The sequence below is a fragment of the Hemicordylus capensis genome, chromosome 6, assembly GCF_027244095.1.
Source record: "Hemicordylus capensis ecotype Gifberg chromosome 6, rHemCap1.1.pri, whole genome shotgun sequence".
NCBI lineage: Eukaryota > Metazoa > Chordata > Lepidosauria > Squamata > Cordylidae > Hemicordylus > Hemicordylus capensis.
Genome location: NC_069662.1, coordinates 3,567,834 through 3,580,217, shown reverse-complemented (window position 1 = coordinate 3,580,217; position 12,384 = coordinate 3,567,834). Strand labels below are relative to the sequence as shown.

The following is a 12,384-nucleotide window of genomic DNA, read 5'->3' as shown; positions in this document are numbered from 1 at the left end:
ATCCACTTCTCCTGCACAGCCTCGCTGGCCATCCTTCTTCTGGCTATTTCTCTACCCGCCTCCCCCCTCCCCGCCCCCACGCTAAAGTCCTCTGAGCTAAAGAGCTATTACCCCCAATCCCCCCCCCACCCTTGATGGAGGCTCTTAACTTCGTATCGTGCTTGGGTGGATTATCTGAGCCCACAGAAAAGCGGAGGGTGAAAGAAGCGGGGAGGGTGGGGTGGGGGACACGTGTCCCCTTTAAGAGCTTTCTGCAGCTGTCGCTACCCCCCCCCCCCGCTCTTCCTCCCCGCGCCTCGCAGCAGCCCGCAGGCCAATCCCTACGAACCCAGGAGTCCTGCTTCCTCGCCCCCCACCCCACCCCCCAGTCCTCTCCGCCAGAGCTTAGCGGCGCTGGCGGAGGCGGCGGTCCAGGCGGCTCCCCTCCGCGCCGGCATCCTCCGCGCCTGCATCCCTCCTCCTCAGCATCCCTCCCCGCGCCTGGTCCCCTGGCCCTCCCCAAAGAAGCGAGGTGGGCGGGGCCGGTATGCAAATGAGGCCCAGTTGAGCGGAAAAGTGGGGCGAGCAGCACCAGGAGGGAGAGTGAGGGGCTGCTCGGGACGCCCCCGGCCGCCCTCGCCCACCCCCCTGCAGCCCGCCGGGCCCCCTCCCCGCCCCGGCGCTGCCGCATCCATCCAACTCTGCAGCGGTCCCCAAGGAGAGGAAGGCGGCCGCCCCCCCTCCCGGCCCCGGGCTTTTCACGGGCGAGGGGCCTTGGGGGTCTCCTCCCTACCCCCCCCCGCCAAGACACGCGCCCCCACCCTCTGGCCCCCCAGCTAAGCCATGCAAGTCTCCATCGCCTGCACGGAGCAGAACCTGCGGAGCCGCAGCAGCGATGACCGCCTCTGCGGTGGGGGGTCCCGGGGCCAGGGAACCGGTGGGGGGCAGGGCAATGGGGGGTACCAGCCCCCTGGCAAGGGACCCCGGCTAGCCATAGGGCCCCGGGCACCTGGGCAGAACCTGCCCCACATCGCCTTCCTGCTGAGGGAGTCCACCGGCAGAGCCACAGGCATGAACTACAGGTATGGTGGTGGGTTGCCGGGCTGGGATGGGATGGGGGGGCGACCCGCCGTTGGGGGCAGAATTGGTGTCCAGGGGGTAGGAGGCAAAGGGCTGGGGCTGGGAGGAGGGTTCGGGCCGGATGGGGGGCTGTGAAGCTAGGAGCAATGCGGGTCATAGTGGGGGGGGAGAAATGGGTGGGGGGCAAGATGGACAGAGCTAATGGGGGCCTGTGGGGAGACAAGAGTCTAAGCTGCTGCTGTGGGGGCCAGGGAGGGGGAGGGGTGCTGGGGGAAGATCTGCACAGTTGAGGCTATCTGGAGACTTTGGGGGGAGATAGGGGGTGATGTGGGGCAGCAGTGTGCAGGCGGAGATCACAGCTTGGGGTTGACATGGGTCGTGTGGACTGGAGGGTGGAATAGGAGGGTTGGGGGCGGGCGGAAGAGAGTGAGCCGATTGCCTCCTTGAGGAAAAGAGGCAAGGGGGTGTCAGGTGGAGGGCAGCTTGTGGGCGTGGGGGGGCTTGTGAGAAGGAAAGGCAAGGGAGGAGGGCGGGAGAGCAAAGAAGGGGTTGCCCTCTGTTGCTGGGTTTTTTTGGGGGGTGCTATACAAGTGCTGATGGGGGGGGTCTTCAGCAAAGCGTTAGGGGAGGGGAACAGAACAGTGACCATTAGGGGCAGGACTGGGCTTGTCAGTGGCGTTGGGGGTGGCCAGGAGGGGCCATAGATGGGGGGGGCTCCTTTGGGGTGTTGCCCAGAGGCAGTGGGGAACATCCCAGAGGTGGGTTTGGGAGTAGCAAGGAGAGGGTGTGGAACGGACCCCTCTGGATCCTCCCAAGGTGAACAGAGGGGCCACTCCTGGGTTCTTCTCTGGGGGAAAGGGGAGGGTTTGCCCTACGCCCAGCAGTTAGGAGGCGGAGCGGGGGGGGCAGTTCCTAATTGTTGGAGGTCTATCACAGGAGATGGGGGTTGGGGTTTCCCAAAGATGCAGAGCTCTCCCTGAACCCCAAAACCCTGAGGAGGGAATGGGGTACGTGCAATTTCACACTCTTCCTCTCTGAGCCGCCTGTGGATGATACTGCAAGATCTCTTAAGTGCAGTGTGTGTGCGTGTGCGTGTGTGCAGGGGTGTGTTGCTTTCAGGGGGCCCAAGTGGGCCTCAAGTCATTCACGTAACCCTCCTAAACACAAACACCCACAACTGCACCCACTCCGTGCTTTGCCTTGCTGCCCAGCACACACTGGGCTGTCACACACACACACACACACACACAAACACACCAGCATTGGAGACCATTTAATCCTCCAACTTCATGTTTGGCATTTCAATTAAAGTCAGCTCCGTGCTCTCCTGACCCCAAACGTAATCCTTTTTTCCCTTTCCCTTTGCAAGAACGGGGGTATTTGGGGTAGCCGTGGGCGGTGTGTGTTGTGTGTGTGAAAGCCAGGATTCCTCCTAGGGCCTCTGAAATAGGGAGGGAGGGTCCAGGGGGTGAAGGGATCTGGACGGCAGTGTGAGTCAAGAAGACAATGTCTGGGGTTCGGAGGAGCCGAAATGCATCAGTGGGGGACTGGGAGCAGTTGAGGGGCTTTGTGGAAGGGGGGATCATTCGGATGCAGAACTGCATTCTGAGCAGCTGGGCTGCAAGGCAGCTACTTTTGGAGTTTCGTGGCACCTTTGAGGGCGAAAGTCTTGTGGGCTGCAGTCCACGTCATCACGGGGTGGCTTCCAACATGGGGATGGAAGCCAGGACTCCTGGGTTTCCCAACTGAGGGTGGGGAGGTTAGTGCAAGGAGGAGGCTGAAGGCTTAGAACCGGGGTGGCCCACCTGCAGCAGCTTGTTTGGCAACAACTCCCAGCATCATGGGATTTGTAGTCCAAAAAAGCAGCTGGAGAGCCTCCGGTTGGCCATCTCTGAATGAGGGGGCCCACTGGACCTCTCCAACAGGGCCCTGTTTGTGCTGCACGCCAGTTGCAGGAAGAGCAGCATCCCTTCTCTAGCAGAAGTGGGCTGTACATTTGCACCGGAGACTGATTCGGGCCTCGTGTGGGCCAGCGTCCGAAGACGGGGCTTCTCAGCCTCAGGTTGATGGAGGCCCTTGTGGCTGTGTGGACGATGGGAGTGGCAATCCAGGCATGTCTGGGTCTGACCGACGACTGAGCATCCACACAGCCACAAGGGCCTTCAGCAACCTGGAAATACGTGGAGGCCGAGTGGATTCTTGGGGACGGAGAGTCGGTCTGGCGGCAGGGAGTGTGAAGTGCCCCGTTTGCTAAGCAGGTTTCACCTGGGTTTGCATTTGGATGAGTGACCACGTGTGAGCACTGCCCACTGTAAAATATTCCCCCTTAGGGTGTGTGAGGCGGTGGCTCAGCAGCAGAGCATCTGCTTGTGTGCAGAAGGCCTCAGGTGGAATCCTTGGCCGCATCTCCAGGAAGGGCTGGGAAAGACCAGCCGATTTTGGCCTTGGTGAGCTGCTGCCAATCAGTGCTGAGCATACAAAGCGAACTGGATCAAGGCTCTGACTTGGTATATGGTTTCTTAAAAGTGTTCTAAGTGCTTTACAGGGTATTAACATAGAACCTGTTAAGGTAAAGTAGGAGAGCTGGTCTTGTGGGAGCAAGCAGGACTTGTCCCCTTAGCTAAGCAGGGTCTGCCCTGGTTTGCATTTGAATGGGAGACTAGAAGTGTGAACAGCACTGTAAGAAATTCCCCACAGGGGATGGAGCCGCTCTGGGAAAAGCATCTGAGGTTCCAAGTTCCCCATCTGGCAGCATCTCCAAGACAGGGCTGAGAGAGACTCCTGCCTGCAACCTTGGAGAAGCCGCTGCCAGTCTGGGAAGACAGTACTGAGCTAGATAGACCAAGGGTCTGACTCAGTATATGGCAGCTTCCTATCTTCCTAAGGGAGCTTCCCACGTTTCTCTGCTACGAGGGAGGGATTGCTGCAGCTCACCAGCGCTGGGAGTTTGGTGGGGAGGAAATAGCCTGCCATGCCAAGGCAGGACAGGAACAGGAGCCAGGACTCTGGGGTTTGCTGGATGGGGGGCTGCCCACAGAGAAGGGGCAGGCAGCCAGGGCCCCTGGGTTGTCTGGGCCAGGCATGGGGCCTAGTGGGCCGGGAGTGAGGCTGGCTGGGAAGGCGGCCAGGACTCCGGAGTCCGATTCCCCTGGTGCCCAGGAGTGGATTGTTGTCAGGGCTGGCCGGCCTCCAAGCCGCCTGGCAGATTCCATAATTGCCGCTCTGCGTCTCCTCTCAGCTCAGGTTCCCCTGGGCCCAGGCCAGGCCCGCTGCCTCAACAACAGATTAAAAGCAGAGATGTTAAACTTTCCACGGAGGGTCATGTTGGATCCTGGCGGCGGCAGCGGGGTGGGTGAGGGAGCAGCCTGGGACAATGGTGGAGCGGGGAGGCGGGCTGCATGTGTGGCCATGGGGAGCACCCCCCCCCCAAGCCAGCCTCCTCATGGGGCAGGTGAAGGTCAAGTTGGAGGAGATTCTGCCATGACTTTTAACAGACCCAGGGGGGTGAATTCTATTCCAGGGTACAGAGTGTTTCCCAGCTCCATTGATCTAAAGAGATGTAGATGAAAATGTGATTTATTATTTATTATTTATGTTCAATATTTATTTTCTGCCTTCCGACTGAAAGAGGTTGCCTGAGGGAATATATTGTTTTACAATATATTAGAAAACAAACACATGCCAGGAAATACAGAGGATCTGCGCATTGTAGACACCCTTGGAGCCTGGGCAATTCCCAGCTCAGCTCCCCCATCCCAGCATGGCAGGAAATGAATTCCTCACCGGGTTCTCCTGTCGTCTGAAATGCATTGGAGGACTCACCAGAGAGGGGCTTAAATGGCGCCAGCTGGCAGGGGAGGGGCTCAGAAAATCTGTCTCCAACTGCTGTCCTCTGAGCAAGTGCAGAGTGCTTTTCCACGAACCTCTGAACAGTCACAAGAAGCAGCCCTCGTGGATGCTGATAGGCCAAGGTGGCCATTTCTGTCTTAGGAATGATTAACTAGGTATGATTAGCCATGGGCAGAAATGGCAAGGAAGCAGCTTTTGGCGAGGCATTAAGAAGGCCTTCCTAACTGAAAGAGCTGTGCTGGGAAGCGGAACAGGCTGCCTCTTTATTTTATTTTACATTTATATCCCGCTCTTCCTCTGGGGAGCTCAGAGTACATGCTTATTTTTATCCTCACAACAACCCTGTGAGGTAGGTTAGGCTGAGAGATACGTGACTGGCCCAGAGTCAGTTTCATGGCTGAATGGGGATTCGAACCCAGGTTTCATGGCTGAATGGGGATTCGAATGCTCTAACCACTATGCTATGCTGGCACTACTCTTGCCATGGCGGGCTCTCCAAAGAGAGGTTGGGGGACCCTCTGTCTGGGACACTGCACTGAGCAGAAGGCTGGTATAGAAGATCTCTAAGGTTCCTTCTCACTAGCATCCTGGGTGAAAAGGAGTTGCACCCCAGTACAACTACCCTCTGGGCATGGGCAACTGTGGGATTTTTTCCAGGGGGAGGGTGGTGCAAAAGCTGCAATCCTATACCCACTTACTTGGGAGTAAGCCCTACTGAATTCAGTGGGGTTGACTTGTAGGGGGACTGCCCCCTTGTCCCCCTCTGGATGCCCTTGCCTTGGGGATGCCTCAACTGATGGGCTCTACTTTTACTTGGAGACTAGAGACATAGGAAGCTGCCATATACCGAGTCAGTCCCTCTAGCTCAGTATTGCCTTCACAGACTGGCAGCGGCTTCTCCAAGGCTGCAGGCAGGAGGCTCTCTCAGCCCTCTCTTGGAGATGCTGCCAGGGAGGGAACTGGGAACCTTCTTCTGGTGCTCTTCCCAGAGCGGCCCCATTATCCCCTGAGTGCTCACACATGGAGTCTCCCATTCATGTGCAACCAGGGTGGGCCCTGCTTAGTCCTGCTTGCTACCACAAGACTAGCTCTCCTCCTAAATGAGCATTACATGGGATATGGGACAGGGGAGGGCTGGGTTTTTTTCCAAGCGGTCAGGTGGTTAGGGTTAGGGTGTCTTTGCTTCGCTCTTCAGCGTGTAGCTGGGATAACTGGCTGGAGCCCTCTGCAGCCACCTCTTTGTAGTCCCGACCAAGATATTTGGACACCAGCAACAGGAAATCCATCCAGCAACTCCTCCCTCCTGTTAATTAAAGCATTGGAAAGGGGCAAATCTCCTGGGCACACCTTGTTGAAATGAACAGGTGCTGTGTTCATTTCAGTGTGTTTGCTCAGGAGAACGGATCTTGTGGTAGCAAGCATGAACTGTCCCTTTTGCTAAGCAGGGCCCATCCTGGTTTGCATTTGAATGGGAGACGGCATGTGTGAGCACCGTAAAATATTCCCCTTAGGGGTTGGTGTTAGGGAGCTTGCAGCGGAGATTTTTTTTATCCACCCCAGCTTCAGCAGGAGTGCTCTGCTAATTAATATTGTCTGGAGAAAAGGAGTTAAAGTTCTAAATAAAGTAAATTGTTTGGGGAATTCATCCGGGAGATAGATTAAAGCTTGCTTGCCTTGCTGCTAGCTACATACAGGAAGTGGGGAAGGGAGAAGAAGGAACGAGAGGGAGAGAGAGAACGTGAGACTGTCAGTCTAACAAAAGGGGGAATCAGAGCAGAGAAAGTATTATGGTCAGAGAGGGAATGCCCTTACTGGCTGTCTCTGCCCCTAATGGTCGTCTTATTTATTTGTTATTTCTCTGCGTAAACCGCCCTGAGCCATTTTTGGAAGGGCAGTATAGAAATCGAATGAATGAATGAATGAATAGGTTCGCTGGTGCGAAGAGTCGATGCCATGCAGGAGGCACTGGGGAAAGCTTGCATGGAGAAGGTTCCAAGTTCCCTCCCTGGCAGCATCTCCAAGAGAGGGCCAGGAGAGATTTCTACCTGCAACTGTGGAGAAGCCGCTGCCAGTCTGTGTAGACAATACTGAGTTAGATGAATTCATAGTCTGACTCAGTATATGGCAGCTTCCTACATGACCTTCCTGGTGGGTTCATGTCCCATAGTTTGTTTGTTTGTTTGTTTGTTTTACAATTTATATCCCGCTCTTCCTCCAAGGAGCCCAGAGCGGTGTACTACATACTTTGGTTTCTCCTCACAACAACCCTGTGAAGTAGGTGAGGCTGAGAGAGAAGTGACTGGCCCAGAGTCACCCAGCAAGTCTCATGGTGGAATGGGGATTTGAACTCGGCTCTCCCTGGTCCTAGTCCAGCACTCTGACCACGAGACACCCCGCTGGCTCTTTGTCCAGCTTAGTTCAGATCTGCCCACACTTCTCTCGGTCACCTTGACAATCCTGCTCTGTTTTCAGCCCAATGCTTCCTCTGTGGTTGTTCTCCAACAGAGTGAGGAGGCGGGCCACTCGACGAACCTATTCACAACATAGAAAGCTGCCTTATACCGAGTCAGACTCTCGGTCCATCGAGCTCAGGACTGTCTGCTCTGACTGGCAGCAGCTCCCCAGCCGTTTCAGGCCCAGAGGGCTTTCCCAGGCCTACCTGGAGATGCTGCCAGGACTTGAACTGGGGACCCTGCATGCAAAGCAGAGGCTGTCCTGATCTACTGCCCCATCCATCCCCCCAGCCCATTTGCTAAAGAGCTTGGAATAGATGACTGTTCGGGGAGGGGTCCTCTCCTCCTATCGTCTGATTCGGTCCTGCGTCAGGGTGATTGCTCTCTCCCAGTCCAGTTGGGGATTTGTACAGAACGGAGGAAATTGTTCTGGTCCGCTGGAGCAAGGTCGGAATCGTGGGGGGGGGGGCAGTGTTCCCTCCAACAGGGGTTCCCAGATGTTGTTGACTACATCTCCCAGAACCCCTTAGCAAAGGCTATTGCAGCTGGGGATGCTGGGAGTTGTAGTCAGCAATATCTGGGAATCCTTGTTAGAGGGAACCCTGGTGGGGGGGGGCTGTGTTTCTGGCCCCTCTCCCACACAGCCGGCTCTCCACATATCCCTTATGGTTTAATTATGAGGCCTAGCCATGATCCATATCAGCGCAGCAGCTGGTGTCTGGGGGACTGGGACGCTTATCCCTAGGACTGGGGGGGGGGAGGAAATGGGGCTGGCTCGGGCACCTCTCGGACGTGCACACACACACGCACACCTTCCATGCGTGTGTGCACACACAAGTTGCCAACCTTTTAATCTGCTCCTGCTCCTGCGCATTTCACAGCAACCCAATACTTAGAAATTTAGCTTTTCCAGGCAAGGAGACACACACCTCTTGCCTGTGGGCTCCCCAGAGGCATCTGGTGGGCCACTGTGTGAAGCCGGATGCTGGACTCGATGGGCTTCCTTGGGCCTGATCCAGCAGGGCATGTTCTTATAATATAAAGCGATGAGAACTTCACCGGCGTATTCCCCACATGTTGATCTGCTCTTTGTGGCACAGAAGCAGAGCCGGTGTTTTAGAAGTTTGCAACACTAACGCAGGGACCCAAAATTGGCCTTATATATAATTCACAGTCCTATCATTTAGCCCTGGGAAGTCAGGACAGGAGTGCAGAAAGAGCTGAGGAAAGCGAGAGGAGGCAGGATTCCCAGCCCTGCTTACAGGAATAAATTTCGCCTTGGCCAGTTTAGCAGTTCTTGATTTTCAAAAAGGAGGGACGCTGGGGGCTCACAACTATTTATAAGGCACACTTTGAATCTCTTCCCTTTCCCATTCCACAATGTGTGAGTTGTGGGCTGCAGTTACTTAGTGGATGATTGAAATACACTCTGCACATGCTCAGTGATACTGACTGTATTTGTTCACATGTTCCTGGGCTGAGCAGTGGCATTCCAAAGACCAGCCATTTTTGACGCAGTCTGCTATGAATATTTATTCAAGGAGCCGTTGGGATCTGCCCCTGCATAGGAACATAGGAAGCTGCTATCTACTGAGTCAGGCCCTTGGTCCATCAAGTTTAGAATTGACTACTCTGATTGGCAGCAGCTCTCCAGAAACATAGGAAGCTGCCATGTACCTGAGCCAGACCCTTGGTCCATCTAGCTCAGTACTGTCTACCCAGACTGGCAGCACCTTCTCCCAGGCTGCAGGCAAGAGTCTATCTCAGCCCTTTCTTGGAGATGCTGCCAAGGAAGGAACTTGGAACCTTCTGCTCTTCCCAGCCAGAGCTGCTCCATCTCCTAAGGGGAAGATCTTCCAGTGCTCACACATCAAGTCTCCCATTCAGATGCAACCAGGGCGGACCCTGCTTAGCTAAGGGGACAAGTCATGCTGGCTACTGCAAGAAGACCAGCTCTCCTTCAGGCAGGAGCCTCTAACAAGCCTCAGGCAACTCAAGCCCCGCAGTTGAGGAGCTTGTGTAGCAAGAGGCCTCTCTGCTCCACCCCAGAAGCAGCTGCCTCTCTGCAGTAGCAAAGCCTCCCTGTCCCCCTCTCTGCCGCCACCCTGTTCTCCCTGGAGCTCTGTCCTGTCCCCCCGCCTACTGCCCAACCGCCTCTCCCCCCGATCTCTCCGTAGCAGAAGCGGCCCGCCGCCTTCCACAGCAGCCAGTGACCCTGTTTCTTCTGAGCCCCGAGCCAGCGCACAGTGGCCTCCCAGCTCCCGTCTATTTTTATCTCGGGTTAACGCTCCCGGCGCTCGCTCGGCTCGCTAATGAAGCTGTGAGAGAGAGAGAGGCGCGCCCGCAGGACGGCGGCGCAGCGCTAATGAAGAAGACGGGCTCTGGGAAGGGAGGCAGCCGGACACCTTCCAGCCGGCTGCCGGGAGGCAAGAGGGCGAGCAGGAGGCCTGGCCCCTGCGACCTCCTGCCCTGCCCTGCCTGCCCTGCCCAGGGGAGGCGCGGCCGGCCCAGGCGGCCGGCCGCGCTGGATTCGCCGCCCCTGGACACATTTTGCGTGGCTTGTTCGAGCAAATGATGCAATACAGCATCACTGAAAAGCAGCAGATGATCGCTTTTTTAATGGCACTTTCATGTCCTGTTCCAGGGGCTGAAGAGTTGGTGGTTACACACACACACACACACACAACTGCTTTTTCAGGGAGCACACTGAATACAAAAGACGCCCAGCATTGGTAGCGTTCCAAATATCCTCTGTCATGCAGCTAGACCTCAAGGAAGCTGCCTGATGTTCTGTCCGCTTGGTGCCAGGCTTCTTGTTCACTTGGTGTACCAGTTAGAGCAGGGGCTCCGAGCCTGTGGTCCCCCAGATGTTGCTGGACTACAACTCCCATCATCCCCAGCCACAATAAACCATAGCTGGGGTGATGGGAGTTGTAGTGCAGCAGCTTCTGGGGGACCACAGGCTGGGAACCTCCAAGTCAGAGCAAGATGGCCAACCTGCTCTCCAGTGGTGGTTGGACTACAACTCCTATCATTTCCAGCAGCAGTGCAGCTGGGGGTGATGGGAGTTGTAGTCCCACATCCGCGAGAAAGCCTCATGTTGACGACCCCTGGGTTGGAGAGTCACACTAGAACTCGGAGCCCTCGATTCCAATCCCCACCCAGGCCATGACGCTCCCTGGAAGAACCTGGCCCAGCCCCCCCCCCATTTTCTCTGTCCAACCTACCTCGCAGGGTTGTTGAGAGAATAAAACGAGTGGGAGAGGAAACCTTGTATGCTGCTCTGAGCTTCTCTTGCCGGCAATCCTCTCTCACACACACCACCCTTGCTTTGTCCATTTCATGTGGACTGTAAGGCCTTTGGGGCAGAGGCTGCGTCATTTCTATCTGCTGTACAGGACCTACAGACAGTTCCACGAAGCTGTACGTGGCTGTTGCTTGGAACAATTGCCAACTGCTTCCTTGAATGAATTTATTAATTTTTAAAAACAAATATCTTTCTTTCCCCCCCGCACAGGAACTTGGGCAAATCAGGGCTCCGTGTTTCATGCCTCGGCCTTGGTAAGTTCACGGGCGAAGGGGGATGCAGAGAGGGAGACTAACAGGCCCCAGCAGCCTTTCGGCTGTGGCTTGGCACGGGCGCTTTGCACATGCTCTGGTGCACTCTTTGCCAGCTCGCCTACCAGGACCTGCTGAGGCTGCATAGGCCTGCGAAGCCCAGTTTGGGTGGGGCCCCTCACAGTCCCACGGGAGGGCAGAGCCTGCTTTGTCTGTGTCTCATGGTCTTGGTCTCCCCCTGCAGGTACGTGGGTGACGTTTGGGTCCCAGATTTCAGACGAGGTAAGGATCGGCCGTCACACACCCAGCCCACCCCTCTCTATTCCCCACTCAGGGCTCACAAGGCTTAACCTGAATTAGGAGAGGAGAGCTGGCCTTGTGGTAGCAAGCATGACTTGTCCCCTTAGCTAAGCAGGGTCTGCCCTGGTTGCAAATGAATGGGAGACTAGAACTGTGAGCACTGCAAGATATTCCCCTCAGGGGATGATGGAGCCGCTCTAGGAAGAGCATCTAGGTCTCAAGTTCCCTCCCTGGCAGCATCTCCAAGATCGGGCTGAGAGAGATTCCTGCCTGGAACCTTGGAGAAGTCGCTGCCAGTCTGTGAAGACAATACTGAGCTGGATACACCAAGGGTCTGACTCAGTATATGGCGGCTTCCTATGTTCCTAACCGGGAGGGCAGTGCTGAGCCGGCCTGACGAATCCCTCAGAGACCTGGGCTCAAATCCCCAGCCAGTCATGCAAAGCTCGTTGAAAGTGTCGACTCAATGTGCGGCAGCTGTGAAAAAGGCCAGTTCCATGCTAGGGATCATTAGGAAGGGGATTGAAAATAAAACGGCTAAGATTATAATGCCCTTATACAAAACTATGGTGTGGCCACACCTGGAGTACTGCATACAATTCTGGTCACCACATCTTAAAAAGGACATTGTTGAATTGGAGAAGGTACAGAAGAGGGCAACCAAGATGATCAGGGGCCTACAGCACCTTCCTTATGAGGCAAAGCTACAACACCTGGGGCTTTTTAGTTTAGAAAAAAGACGTCTGCGGGGAGACATGATAGAGGTCTATAAAATCATGCATGGCGTGGAGAAAGTGGAGAGAGAGAGATTCTTTTCCCTCTCACACAACACTAGAACCAGGGGTCACTCCATGAAATTGATTGCCAGGAGGTCTAGGACCAACAAACGGAAGTACTTTTTCACACAACGCGTGATCCACTTGTGGAACTCTCTGCCACAGGATGTGGTGACAGCCAACAACCTGGATGGCTTTAAGAGGGGTTTGGATGACTTCATGGAGGAGAGGTCTCTCAATGGCTACTAGTCGGAGGGCTGTGGGCCACCTCCAGCCTCAAGGGCAGGGTGCCTCTGAGTACCAGTTGCAGGGGAGTAATGGCAGGAGAGAGGGCATGCCCTCAACTCTTGCCTGTGGCTTCCAGCGGCATCTGGTGGGCCACTGTGTGA

At 55.8% G+C, this 12,384-nt stretch overlaps 1 protein-coding gene across 2 annotated transcripts in view; it reads left to right on the top strand.

Annotated features, from left to right (window-relative positions):
• The first annotated feature begins 378 nt into the window (after positions 1-378).
• The window catches only part of KCNAB3 (potassium voltage-gated channel subfamily A regulatory beta subunit 3), a 28,080-nt gene continuing 16,074 nt past the window's right edge, over positions 379-12,384 (top strand). Inside the window, exons 1-3 of one of the 2 annotated variants that reach the window (XM_053264872.1) lie at positions 379-1,061; positions 10,879-10,922; positions 11,164-11,201. In XM_053264872.1, the coding sequence (XP_053120847.1) occupies positions 823-1,061; positions 10,879-10,922; positions 11,164-11,201 (321 nt within the window). In that variant the 5' untranslated portion in view covers positions 379-822. The remainder of the gene's footprint in view (positions 1,062-10,878; positions 10,923-11,163; positions 11,202-12,384) is intronic. The other variant, XM_053264873.1, reaches the window with a different exon arrangement.